Source organism: Bubalus kerabau, chromosome 17 (assembly GCF_029407905.1).
Source record: "Bubalus kerabau isolate K-KA32 ecotype Philippines breed swamp buffalo chromosome 17, PCC_UOA_SB_1v2, whole genome shotgun sequence".
NCBI classification, from domain to species: domain Eukaryota; kingdom Metazoa; phylum Chordata; class Mammalia; order Artiodactyla; family Bovidae; genus Bubalus; species Bubalus kerabau.
The window spans coordinates 13430951-13444631 of NC_073640.1; the positions used below are offsets into that span (position 1 = coordinate 13430951).

Consider the following 13681-nt stretch of genomic DNA (forward strand, 5'->3'; position numbering starts at 1 on the left):
CCGCCAGGGAAGTACCATTTGGGCATTAATTTTGATTTTTTTTAATTGCATCAAAATAGTCTTTTCTTGATCACTGAGTATTTTGGGGCATCCCCTTAAATTTTTACACAAGGTGAGGGCCTCCTTGCTTCACCCTGGTCCCAGCGGTAGTGGGGCAAAACATACCCCCGGTCCCCCTCACAGGGCAGGGCTGGCAGGAAAGTCTCCAGGTAAGAGAGGTGACAATCCCATGAAAAATGAAATAACAGCTAATAGGCATTGAGTCTAAAGGCCAAGCACTGTCCTCACTTCCTCCCGACCTTCCTTCCCTGAGCTCCCTTACTGTGCTGAGAACCCTCCCAGACGTCGGAGAGAGCAGACGTAGAGATGCTTCCCGCACCATACAGAACCCACATCCCGGTTTGGGGAAAGACGATAATATAATAAAATCCATAAGAATCAGCAGAACGTGAGGTGTGCAATGCTACTGGCTAAAGACGGGGCGGGGGCGGGAGGGCGGGGGTAGCGGGAAATGAAGAAAAGGAGCTCTGAACCTTGTTTTAGGCACAGTCACCGGAACAGCACGATCACCCAGGAAGGAGAGGTGCCACATGGCGCGGACCAGGGAACTGAGGCAGCCCGCCCAGGAGGGGGCAGGGCGGGGCTCCCAGCCTGGGGCCGAGGCAGGAGTGGGCGTGGGGTGGAGAAGCGCGGAGACCCCCAGGAGAACCGGGACTTTCTCCACTCAAAGCGACCGCCTTGATGGTACGTTGGGCGGGACTGTCTCCGCCTCCCTAAAAGGCGAAAGGCCAGGTTGGCTCCGCCTGGCCGGTGTCCACCCCGCCTCCTCGCCATGGACCACCCCGGGGTGGGCCCTCTAAGGCCATCCCCCGGGGCTGGCAACGTGACCACTCGCCCTCAAGTGTGCAAGTTCATTCATCCAGGGGCCCCTGCTGACTCACGCTTATGAAAGTGATTTTCCTGGCCCCGCCCTCCGCCCGCCTCTTCCCAGCCCCTGAAATACCCGGGCTTCCCGGCCTCTCGCACCCTCTTGGATCCCCACGGGGTAATGTGCGTCCCGCTCCCTCGGCCGGCTCCCTGACCCCCGGTTCTCCGAGAGGCCTGACCGCGCTCCCCAGTGTCCTCGACCCAGGCCGGTCAGGTGAGTGACCCGGGCAAGGCTTGGGGGAGGTGGGAGAAGGTAGCCCGACCCGAGCAGGGCCCTGGAGCCAGGCGGACCACCCCGGCTCCCCACAACCAGCATGACCCACCCCCAACCCCCGACATCCTCCCCCACCCCTCCTGGCCATGCCCATCTCCAGGTGCCTGGCACCCTCGGCCGACAGCTGCCCTGCCGGCTGGCTTGCTGGGAGTTCACCTCAGCCCACGTGATGCTACTCCAGGCAGGAAAGAGAGGTGTGGCCGGCCCAGGCCGGCTGCCCGCCACCCCGAGGCCACTGGGTCCTGGGGGCAGGCTGGGTGCTTCCCTCCGTCCCCGCCTCTCCTGCTCTCATGGGACCGAGCCCCCATGGTCGAGGAGGACCTGGCTTCTCACAGGAGGGTTGGGGGTGCCGAGAATGAGCGGTGGGGTTTCAGAGGGTCTGGAGAGCTCTCGGGGCTCCAGATGAGGGAGGCTCTGGGAGCACTGGTGTCATGGGGTGGGCGCGGAGGCCAAGGGCTCACCCTGGTGACTGGCAGGTGGCACTTGGGCTGACGGAGCACCTCCCCATCCTCCTCTGCCCCGGCCTCATGGCACTTTCTCGGGGGCACTGTTGTGCCATCTTCCTCAGAGGGGACTCCAACAGGTGTCACAGGGTGGGTTTGGGGTGTGGTCTCCGACATTCCTGGAAAAGACACCTCCCTCCTGACCCCAGTTTTTCCCTTTGGGCAATAGGGATAACAGAAAAAAAAAAAAAAAACCCATGGGGTGGGGTAGGAGGGTTGTCATTAAAGTGAAATGAGCAAAAATACCACAGGTGCTCAGTAAATGTAGCCATACAGTTGTCCTAAGCCTTAGAGCAGTGTAAGCTTCAATAACCCTAGAAATTGCAATGTTCCAAACTCTACGCTCCACACCCAGGAAGGTGCGATTATTCCCATTTCTTTTATGCTTCATTTCTCCTGTGAACTCAAAGGCCTTTTTAATGTCAACATTTGCCATCTTCAACCAGAGGGACGCTGGAAACTGACCTTCCCAGCTCCCCAAAACTAAACAGCGTGTGAGAAATAGGAAGTTACACTTTCAAATGGAAAGTTGGCAGCATGCGCTCTTCCAAGGAGGTTTTGAGAGCTCCAAGTCTCGGGACTTGGGCCCTGTGTGTATTGCAGCGCAGGAAGCAACCGTTCAGGTCAGCCTCTGGGTGGTGACCTCACGCGTGTGGCATCCAGCAGCTTCTGGCATGAGCACTGGACGTGGGGTCCAAAAGCCCTGGTGGTGAATGGGGCCTTCTTCCTCCTGGGAGCGTGAAGACGGGGCAGTCTGTAGTGGTTCCTCGTCTGTAAACGGGGGCTCCTGCAAACACCCCTCTTATTGGTGCTAGGAGGATTCACGGGGACAGGGCAGAAAAGGACTTGGCCCGGCGTGGGCGCTCCGTGGGCAACCAGTGTGGCAGGCTGTGGGGTGTCTAGGGACCAAACTCTCGATTCATTGCCCACTGGCTCTGTGACCTCGGGGGCGTGGCCTCACTGCCCTGAACCTCAGATTGCTCGTCTGTAGAGTGGGTTCCCTGAGGATGAAAGGTGCCGATGCGAAAGGATCTTGTGACAGGGTCCTGTTGCCGCTGTTCCCGGGGACAGTGAGGACATCAGCGTGGCGCCCCGGGGCTGTGTGAAGGGAGTGTTCTAGGAGCCTTAGCCCCTACCCCAGGGCCACCGGCACACCCAGCCGCTGGCCAGTGAGCCGCCGTCCCCTCCCAGCTGGAGCACCGGGACAGAGCTGCACTCAGCCTGGAGGGGCCTCCATCACACGCTGTCACGCCCCATCACGCGCCGTCACACTGCCTCGGGGGGCACGAGAAGGCCCTCGCACAGGGCAGCCCGGGCTCAAAACCGGTTTAGCCTGCACTCCTTGTGGCAAATTCCCCGCAAGCCATCCAAGACGGTGAGACACTTGCTGGGCCTCGGCTTCCCCATCTGTAATATGGGCGCGGTCATGAGAGTACTTCTAACAACCCGGTTAAATATGGGTTACGTTGGCGAATGTGCGTCAAGTGTTCAGGGCATGCTCAGCACGGCTCAGCCCGCAGAAGTTCAGAAATGTTGGTGGTTCTCTGTGGCCGTGGTGTCACCCCAGAGCGGACAGCAGGGTCCCTGCAGGGAACCAGGCGTGGAGCAGGCCAAGGGGTCCCTGATAGGGGACACAGCTCATAGCCCAGGCCCCACTGAGGCGGTTCTCAGGACACCCGAGGGCACATCCCCCTGGGACACCCGAGGTGCCCTGCTGCCTCCGAGCCCCCCTGTCCTCACCTACCAGCCAGAGATGACGGCGCCCGCCTCTCCGGGTGCCTGAGGGGCCCAGATGCTGTGGCTTAGCTGCAAGCTCCTCTCCTCGCAAACTGTAAACTGCTGTGGGCAGGCCCGTTGCCAGCGCCGTGGGAGCGACTCCCAGGTCCTCTGGCCAGCCGCTCCGCTGTCTCCCCACTGCCCAGTGGGGGACGCTGTCACTCTCAGCACATCAGAGGTCACACGCCAGCCTCGATCATGCTCCCTCAGCCCGTTCAAGATTTGCAAAAAACATGAATCAGTTGCCCATTCTTCCAAATCAGGGGATTCACATAAAAATCCAGATTTAAGCTTTTTCCTGGAAGAATTCTGAAGGCAGGTGATGCCGGGCTCCCATCCCTGGCTGCTCAGGGCGGTCTGGGCCCTGTGCCACTGACTCACCCTTTCACTTGCTATGAGCCAGATCTCATAGCAAGGTCTCGGCCTCCCTGGAGACAGGCCGAGAGGCCTGCGCAGGGTGTTCAGGCAAAGCTGCGCTGGGGGCACGTAGAGAAGGTGGGTCTGGACTCGCCTGGAGAGACCTGCAGCTCCAAGTTCTGGGGTTGGATCCATCGGAGTGATTTGGGCTCGTGGCCAGCAGAGGGCGCTGGTGCTCCAGAGACGAGCAGTTTTAAAGGCATTTGTCCCCAACCTAGAGGCTTCGGCTTCCTGTCTCTGTATGCCCACCTGTTCTAGCCCAACCCCTGAGCCCTGGGCTCTTCCCAATGGCCCATTTTCTCCAGGTCGGTACTCCAAGTACATCACCTCCCTGTGTCCCCCTAACCCCCAACAAACCTATGCGGTAGAGACTATGATTATTCCCATTATATAGATGAAGAAACCAAGAGCCAGGAATGGGCCCATTGTCACCAATTCAGAGGTGCCTCTCCAGGGCCAGGTCCACTGAAGACCTGAAGGCTGGCCTGTGAGGTGGGGGTGTGGCTGTCACAGACGTGCTGGGCAGATCTTGCTCCAAGAAAGAGCCAACTTATTGGAAAAGACCCTGGTGCTGGGAAAGATTGAAGGCAGGAGAAGGGGGCAACAGAGGATGAGATGGTTGGATGGTATCACCTACTCAACAGACATGAGTTTGAGTGAACTCCAGGAGATGGCGAAGGACAGGGAGGCCTGGCATGCTGCAGTCCATGGGGTCACAAGAGTCAGACACAACTTGGCGACCAAACAACTATTACCATCCGTAATGAGATGGGAGTGTGGAGTGAGGCTCAGAGAGCGGGAGATGACCAGGCTGGGGGAGAGAGAGCCCTGCATTATTGGGCCTGTTTAGAAGGTTGCAGGTGTGAGAGGAGCGTCATCGTAAGACTCAGGGAGGGCCCTGGACTTGACCCTGAGACCAACGGGAGGCCACCCTGCAGCTAGGAAGTGACCGCCTGACTCCCAGGCTCAGCGAGCGGCCCCTCTTCCTCTGTGCCCCCAGGTCGGCTGCCAGCCCCACGTCCCCCGCCAGCCGCAGCCATGAGCAACCGGAGGAAGGACCACCTTGGTGCCAGCAGCTCAGAGCCCCTCCCGGTCATCATCATTGGTGAGTGCTGCTCAAGGCAGGGGGGTTGGGTGGGTCGGAGGTCAGGAGCGTTCACTCAGCGCTCTGCTCAGCAGTTTCTAAAACATCATTCCAAACGGTCCTTCCAGGAACCCGCAAGGCAGGAGCAGAACGACCTGGAGAGGTTGCCCGGGGGGGATGGTGGGCTGCTGGTGATAAGTGGGCAACTGGCCTGTGTTCCCCTGAGTGAGAAGACACAGCAGCTGCATGTGGTCCTGCCCTCAGGTCTGCAGAAAGGGGGGACAGAGGCCCCTGCCCTCCAGGCCAGCATCAGGTTGAACCACGTGAAATGGCCATTTTTGTAAGTTCAGGACAGTTGAGCACCAGCGATTTCACATGGTTCATCCTAACCATTGTCTCCGTAAGTGGGACTCAGCACAGCACAAGATAAGAGGACATATAAGAAGTGATGCCGCGAGGTTAATTGCCCGAGAAGGGCCACTGGTGAGTCCTGGGGTTCATCAGGACCAGGGGCAGGCGGCCCCACCACAGGTGGCCTTAGCGCCCGTCCTGAGTGCCCCTGCCCCCGAGCTCACCCTGTCAGCACATCATCTTATGTGCTGCAATGTTCTCCACATCCCTCGAACCCACTGCACGGTCAGTCCTGGAGGACTGGGCTCGTCCTTGGTGGTCTCAGGGTCTCATTCTCGCTGCTCTGTGACCACAGGCAAGTTACTCAGCCTCTCTGCTCCAGCATCCTCACGTAGCAAAGGAGCAAAAGTAGTGTGCACTTGGCTCAGGGGGATAATGCACGGGCTTCCGGGCTACAGAGAAGCTTGTTACAGCAGCAGTAGCTTTATTTTGCTGTTAAAATCAGTGGGGACTTCCCTGGAATGGTTCAGACTTCGCCTTCCAATGCAGGGAGAGCAGGTTTGATCCCCAGTCTGGGAGCTAAGATCCCATATGCCTTGAGGCCAAAAAACCAAAACATCAAACAATATTATTTTAAAAAATTCAATAAAGACTTTAAAAATGGTCCACATAGAAAAAAAAAATTTTTTTAATCACTTAACAGAAAGCTTGACACATAGTAAGCACTCAGTAAACATCAGTGGTTATTTCCACAGCTTTCTCTAGTTGTTAAAGTGGTGCAGCACTAATAAATGCTTTATTTTTATGTTTATGAGTAAAGAGCAAATCAGGGAATGAGACAGATCAAAACCAAAGCTCTCGGTGGTGGTGGAGGTCTTAGGGCTCCAACGCTCTGCCCTCTGACCGTGCCCTCTCTCCCCAGGCAATGGTCCCTCGGGCATCTGCCTGTCCTACCTGCTCTCAGGCTACACCCCCTACGTGAGGCCGGACGCCGTCCACCCGCACCCCCTGCTGCAGAGGAAGCTCTCAGAGGTGCCGGGGGTCTCCATTATGGACCAGGTGGGCTTGAGCTCTGGGCGGGTGGGGAACACCCCCACTGCAGGGAAACTCTCCCAGGCAAAAATCAAAAAGCATTTGTGGGAATTCCCCGCCAGTCCAGCGGTTAGGACTCGGTGCTTTCACTGCCGGGCTCAGAGTTCGATCCCTGGACAGGGAACTAGGATCCCACAAGCCACGTGGCACAGCCAAGAAACAAAAGGATGCGTTTGTGAGACACGGGAGGCCACAGAAACCGGGAAAGAGGGCTGGCGGCTTTCTTTAAGACGTCCGCTTGTCTCACCTCCCCTAGTCCAGCGATTCTAAACGAGGACAGTTTTGCTCTCCTGGGGACACTTGGCCACCTAGAGACAGTCTCAGTTGTCACGCCCAGAATGGTGACAGCACTGGCTTAGCGGGTCGAGGCCAGGGAGGCCAGAGCACCCCACAGCACACAGGACGAGCCCCCAGCCCCGGAGCCAGGGGCGCCAAAGCTGAGGACCCCAGTCCCGGATGCTGCAGACCTACTAGCCCCTGCTTAGGAGGGCTGACCAGTCCCCCCTCCACACCCCTCGCCTCCCAGGAGGTCACTCAGTGTCCGCTGCCCCTCCAGGCTACGTCCATCAAGCTGGTCCCCTCCCCCGCAGAGCTGGAGGGTGAGGAAGTAAGCCGCGTGGGATCTAGATAGAGATTTCCCAGAATTCCTCAGTACAATGCAGAGAAAAAGGTTTGTGCTCCAGTACAGTTAAGAGACGCTGGGTTTGGCAAATCTAAACGGGTAAATGCCACCGCAGGACTTATCAGAGCCTTTAGTGTGCTGCCCTGCGTGATGAGCTTCAGGGAGGCGGCGTTTCCCAAGCTCATCTGACACCTCGATACGAGGGAGGGAAGGTGGGACCAGGCGGCCCTCCTCCTGTGGCCCCTCTGACCTGCGTCCCCCCCCCCCCCACCCCCAACTCCAGGACCTAGACTACCTGTCCGAAGGCCTGGAGGGCCGGTGCCAAAGCCCTGTGGCCCTGCTCTTTGACGCCCTCCTGCGCCCAGACACGGACTTTGGGGGCAGCGTGGAGTCCGTCCTCACCTGGAGGCACCAGAAGGAGCGAGCAATCCCCCACCTGGTCCTGGGCCGGAACCCGCCTGGGGGCGCCTGGCATGTGAGTGGGGCCCGGATGGGGTGAGGGGACTTGTGCCAAACCTCCCTAACGCAGGTCAGGACTCTTGCACTTCCCACCTTTCCCTATTCGCCCCCACTGCCCCCTCCTCCCTCCACTTCCCCCCACCCCCCCACCCCCCCCCCCTCCGCAACCAGCCCCTGTGGCTGAGGCCTCCCCTGCTATCCAGCCCTGGGGGGGCTGGGGGCCAGCACAGACCGGGACTTTGCTCTCCTTCACTCCTAGTCCATTGAAGGCTCCATGGTGACCCTGAGCCAAGGCGAGTGGATGGGGCTCCCCGACCTGCAGGTCAAGGACTGGATGTGCAAGAAGCGCAGGTGAGGCCGCCCTGGAAAGCCAAGGTGGGCGGGGAAGACCCAAGCCCACCCCCGACACTGAACTGGCAGCTAGAGGTCAAGGGGCTTCGGGGGCTCATCGAGCCTGCCCTCGAGGGGGGACGCTGTGGTCAACGCTGTAGCTGGGCTGGGGAAAGGACTTGGCCAGGGCCACACGGGCAGTGAGCAGCAGAGCTGGGCTCCCCAGGACCCCCCATCCGGTGCTCCTGCTTCACAATCTCGACTGGGCCTCCCTGTGGCATTCCAGGCTCTAAGGAGGGGTGACCACTGGCCCCTGCCCCCCACATCCTGCCTCAGAGCCTCTGGCCCAGGCTCCCCGGTCCTCTGGCCTCCCGCAGCCCCTCCCGATATTCTGAGCCTGGCCTGCAACCGTCTCTTTTTCTCGGTCAGCTAATCCATCGGATGCACTTTTTTTTTAATTGATTTTGCATTAGAAACAAAACTACAGTACAGGAAATTGAAAACTCAGAAAAGAAAGACAGCTGACTCCTAACCCCACACTCCTCCCCAGCACTGCCGCACCTTGGAGGGTTCTCTTCCCATCCCACTTCCTGCTCCATAATGACCATGCTGCACACTTCTCACCATCCCAGAGAGACAGCTGAATCACAACAGATGCCAGCCCCTGCTCATCCCAGGGCACGAGGCGTAAAGTTGCCCAGTGCTCAGGGTGGCATCTGCCCTTGAACGTTTTTTCCACCCTCGGGGTTCTGACAGGGGGCCTATTGTTCAGTCCCACAGTCATGTCTGTCTCTTTGTGACCCCATGGACTGCAGCACACCAAGCCCTTCTGTCCTGCACTATCTCCCGGAGCTTGCTCAAACTCACATCCATTGAGTCAGAGATGCCATCCAACCACTTCATCCTCTGTCGTCCCCTTCTCCTCCCACCTTCAATCTTTCCCAGCATCAGGGTCTTTTCCAAGGAGTCAGTTCTTCGCATCAGGTGGCCAAAGTATTGGAGCTTCGGCTTCAGTCCTTTTAATGAATATTCAGGACTGATTTCCTTAAGGATTGACTGGCTAGATCTCCTTGCTATCCAAGGGACTCTCAAGAGTCTTCTCCAGCACCAGTTTGAAGGCATCAATTCTTCAGTGCTCAGCCACCCAATAGGCAGCTGACCTACTGGAAACCTCACTTGACCTCTTGGGAAACTCTGTTTCCATCCCTCCAGAGTTCATAGTCTGTCCTTTTGACACAAAGACTTTTGCCCCAGCAAATGTGGTAGAAAGACATCCAGGCTGGTGTAGTGATGAGTTAACAGATAGACAGGAATGTAAACTTCACAGTAGATGCACCCTTTTCTGCTCTACTCTTAAAATGTAACGTTATGTCATAAGATCTCACATGGTGATTACACAGTGATTGCAGCCATCCTGCTACACGGCCATGTAATATTCCCGAGAGGGCAGGCAGCTCCACCTATTCCTACATACCGGGCCTTGTGCTTAGATGTCAGAGCCAAAAGCCACAACAGATGCACCCCCTGCCCTCATGGTGCTCCCGCGGTTCCTAAACCACTCCCCAGTCACAGAGCTTTCATTCTTTCCAATGTGCCATTATTATAAGAAACCCTGGATGCAACATCGTCTTAGGACAGCCCTTTAAAACACGTTTTACTAAAACAGAGGAGCTGAAATGACCAACCCACAGCCGTGAATTCCAGAGTTCCAGTTTCAGGAGCAGATTAACGAGTTGTGTCGGCTGGAGTGGCCTTCAGGGAGATCTGAGCTCACCTACAGTTTTGCATGCTTACTGATGGGCTGTATTGACGATGTCACAAAAGATCCCCTTTGAGTTAATCTGTAACAAGTGTCCACAAGTCAGGGAAGGGAACTCACTGAAGGTCACCCGGGGAGCTACAGGGAGGAGCTGAGATAGCGTCAACAATGTCTATGCCTCACCCACCCGCAACAGGCCTGGAAAAGGTGGTAATAACAACAATAGTAACAGGAATGACAGCCAGGGCTGTGTGTTGGGGACTGTGTTAAGTGCTCTATGTGGGTTATTATTTAACCAAGTTCTTTACTGAAGTATAAGCACATATAGAAAGCACGCAATTCACATGCCTACAGGTGGATGTAATTTCTTAAAGTGGATACACATATGTTTCAGTCACCCAGACTCCAAAAGCAGACCCCTTCTCCCCAGAAGCCCCCCTCAGGCCCTTCCCAATCACCCCCTTCCTAAGAGGCCACCCCTCTCTGGATGTCTAACTCCACAGATGAGCTTTATCTGTTTGTGAACTTCATAAAAACAGAATCCTACCCCCATGCACATAGAATACTAGTCAGTCATTGGAGGAAACAGTCGTGGCCGACCCCGCGTCACTCACAGCCTGCCAGGTTCTAGTCCAAAGCCTTCACTCCTGTCATCGGAGCCTCTCAATGACAGCAGGGAACAAGTGCTATCACCGTGGTCATTTTGCAAACGAGGGACTGAGGCAGCAGGGGGTTCCCACAGAACCCAGGACCTCTGACACCAGGGGCCACACTCCAAACCCCACCCTCATCAGCTCCATTGTACAGAAAAGAGATTTTTACAGCTCCGAGGGGGTGAACCCCTTGAGCAAGTCCTACGCGTAGGGGTGGTGCAGCCACCCTCCAGGGCCTGGCCCCAGCCTGTCTGCCCAGCCTCAGTCCACTGTCTGACACTCACGCCCCCTTGTCCCTCCTGCCCCCAGAGGTCTTCGCAACAGCCGGGCCACGGCCGGTGACATCGCCCACTACTACAGGGACTACGTGATCAGGAAAGGGCTGAGCCACAACTTCGTGTCCAGCGCCACGGTCACAGCCGTGGAGTGGGGGACACCCGAGCCCAGCAGCCCTGGGCCCCGGGACCCCAGCCCGCTCTTCCAGGTGAGCGGCTTCATAACTGCCGAGGACCAGAGCCAGCAGCCCTTCTCCCTGAGCGCCCACAATGTGGTCCTGGCCACAGGCACGTCCGACAGCCCAGCCCGCCTGGGCATCCCCGGGGAGGCCCTGCCCTTCGTCCACCACGACCTGTCAGCCCTGGAGGTGGCCACGCGAGCAGGCACAGTGTCCCCATCCTCGGACCCCATCCTCATCATCGGGGCGGGGCTGTCAGCCGCAGATGCGGTCCTCTACGCTCGCCACTACAGCGTCCCTGTGATCCACGCCTTCCGCCGGCCCGTGGACGACCCCGGCCTGGTGTTCAACCAGCTGCCCAAGATGCTGTACCCCGAGTACCACAAGGTTCACCAGATGATGCGCGAGCAGTCCATCCTGTCGCCCAGCCCCTACGAGGGCTACCGCAGCCTCCCCGAGCACCAGCTGCTGCTCCTCAAGGAGGACCGCCAGGCCGTGTTCCGCGACCCCCAGGGCCTCCAGCAGGTCTTTGGCGTGGCCCTGGTGCTGGTGCTCATCGGCTCCCACCCTGATCTGTCCTTCCTCCCGGGGGCGGGCGCCGACCTTGCCGTGGACCCCGACCAGCCTCTGAGCGCCAAGAGGAACCCCATTGAGGTGGACCCCTTCACCTACCAGAGCATCCACCAGGAGGGCCTGTATGCCATGGGGCCACTGGCCGGGGACAACTTTGTGCGCTTTGTACAGGGCGGGGCCCTGGCTGTGGCCAGCTCCCTGCTGCGCAAGGAGGCCAGGAAGCCACCCTAACACCTGGCCCGGCACCCTTACACCCAGGCCCTAAAAGGAGGGAGATCACCACAGCCCTGCCGGACGCAGAGTCCGTCCCAAGATGCCCCAGTGATGGAAGGGGGCCTCTCCTGCAGGAGACAGGAGTGGCCATGAGCCCACGCAACAGGCCTCTCAGATGAAGAGTGGGAAACCCAGACTGCCGGGACTCAGACCAGGGTGGAAACAGTGGCCACAGGACACGGTAGGCCCAGAGCTGTAACTGGGGGGGTGAAGTGGCCCGTGTGAGCCGGGATCACCAGGGCCCGTGGGGCGCCGAGCCAGGAGGACTTCCAGGCCCCGCTCTTTCCAGAATCAGGTCCCAAATAAAACCAGCGCCTGCCTCCACTCCTGTGTCCGAGGACTCTCTGCTTGTGGAGGGCACCAGGTGCCCAGGACCCTGCCCCCCGGGACCTGGGCAGTCAGGGCAGGGGCAGAAGCACAGGGTCGTGTGGGATAAGGTCCCGGGGCTGGGGGACACTGGGTGGTGCCCCAAGTGAAAGGGCAGATGTGACTGAGGAGTGGGTGCTGGGGAGGCTTTCCCAGCCCCACTCAGTCCCTCTCCCTTCAGGGGATCCTATGTGTTCCCCACAGTTGCACCTGCCACAGGGCCTGTGGACAGGCTAAGCTCTAGCCCAAGGAACTTCCCCATCCTCTCTTTAACTCCTCTTCCTTCCAGTCTCGGAGCATAAGGACCATTCCTCTAGGAAGCCTCTTCTGACATATGCCCCTCCGTGGCCTTAAGGTAGAGCCCACTCTGGTGCGTCAGGGTGCCACCCCTTCATTGCAGTTCAGTTCTCACTCTTCGTTATTTGTGGGATCATTCCAGTATCTGGCTCCGCCCACTTGGCTGTAAGCTCCAAGAGGCCAAGGCAAGCCCTCCTCTGTTTTTCCGCTGTTCTGGGAACCCAGTGCGGCCACCAGGCCTAGCACCCAGCAGGGGCTCCTTTAATTCTCTGGTTCTGTGGGTGGGCGTCTGGAAGGATGGACGACGGGAGTATGAGGGGAAGAGGGTGTTCCAGAGGTGGGGAAGACTAGTTCTGGGCGTTGTTTAACGCGCGGGGGAGGTCTGAGGGGCGTGCACCCCGTGGAAGGGACGAGTGGGTACTTGCGGAGTGGAGAAGGTGGCCCCGGTGCGTGGGCGCGCGTTCCTTGGGCGGCAGCCGGCAGAGGGCGCTCCGGGCTCGCCGGACACCGCGCTCCGACCCCGGCGGCGGCGCCACGGCGCGGGGGAGGGGCGATTCTTCCGGAGGGCGGGCAGGGGGAGACTTGGAATGGGGACAGCCCCCAGGGATGCACCCCCGAAGCCAGACCCCCACCACCCCGCGCCTGCCAGGCAGCCCCCTCAGCGGCCGGGCCGGGGTCTAGCTCCCCAGCCCCGCGCCCCACTGCCGGCAGCCCCCTGCCGCCGCGCCCGGCCGCCGGGGGCGGGGGCGGTGGCCCACGGGGCACGTGGCTCCGGGTCCGGGCGGGGCGGTGCCCCCCCCTTCCCGTCCCCCGGCGCCGGCCCGTCCCCCGCGTGGCCGCGGCCGCGGGGGCAGAGGGAGGGAGGGCGGGGCGCGCGGGCGGCGGCGGCGGGCGGCGCCGGGGAGGGGGTCGCGCGGGGGCGGGCCGCGGGCCGGGCGGGGGTCGGCGGGCTTCCGGGCGGCGGCGGCGGCGGCGCGGCGCGATGTGCGAGCGGGCGGCGCGCCTGTGCAGGGCCGGCGCGCACAGGCTGCTCCGGGAGCCGCCGCCTCAGGGCCGGGCGCTGGGCGGGCTGCTGCGCTGGGTGGGCGCCAGGATGGGCGAGCCCCGGGCGCCGCTGGCCCCCGACGCCCCCGATACCCCCGACACCCCCGTCGCGGACCCCGGCCCCTACCCGGGCCCCGCCTCGCCGCGCGGGGGCACCGCCGTCATCCTGGACGTGAGTACGCGCGGGCCGGGACCCGTTCTCCCCCCCGGGCGACGCGGACGCCGCGCTCCCGGGTCCCCGCTGGGACCTGCAAGACCCCCTTCTGCCTGAAGGGCAGGGGTCCCCAGGCAGGGACGCCCGCCCCCACCCCTGGAGGTCCAGAGCGGGATCCACCGGCTCCTCCTTGTGCAGAGCGCGGCCCCCAGCTCCTCTGCCCCCCAGGCCGGTCTCCGTGCGGGTCCCGTCTCGTACCGGGACGACCCCTTT

General features: G+C 60.2%; 2 protein-coding genes across 2 annotated transcripts in view; both read left to right on the forward strand.

Moving 5' to 3' along the window:
- Nucleotides 1-908: 908 nt before the first annotated feature.
- OSGIN1 (oxidative stress induced growth inhibitor 1) lies at nucleotides 909-12556 on the forward strand. The gene is made up of 6 exons (XM_055553192.1): nucleotides 909-1141; nucleotides 4898-5002; nucleotides 6255-6391; nucleotides 7330-7521; nucleotides 7765-7856; nucleotides 10557-12556. The coding sequence occupies exons 1-6, from the start codon at nucleotides 946-948 to the stop codon at nucleotides 11503-11505; spliced, it is 1671 nt and encodes a 556-aa protein (XP_055409167.1). The 5' UTR covers nucleotides 909-945; the 3' UTR covers nucleotides 11506-12556.
- Nucleotides 12557-13192: 636 nt separating this feature from the next.
- The window catches only part of NECAB2 (N-terminal EF-hand calcium binding protein 2), a 42174-nt gene continuing 41685 nt past the window's right edge, over nucleotides 13193-13681 (forward strand). Inside the window, exon 1 of the mRNA XM_055552162.1 lies at nucleotides 13193-13426. Within this exon, the coding sequence (XP_055408137.1) occupies nucleotides 13193-13426 (234 nt within the window). The remainder of the gene's footprint in view (nucleotides 13427-13681) is intronic.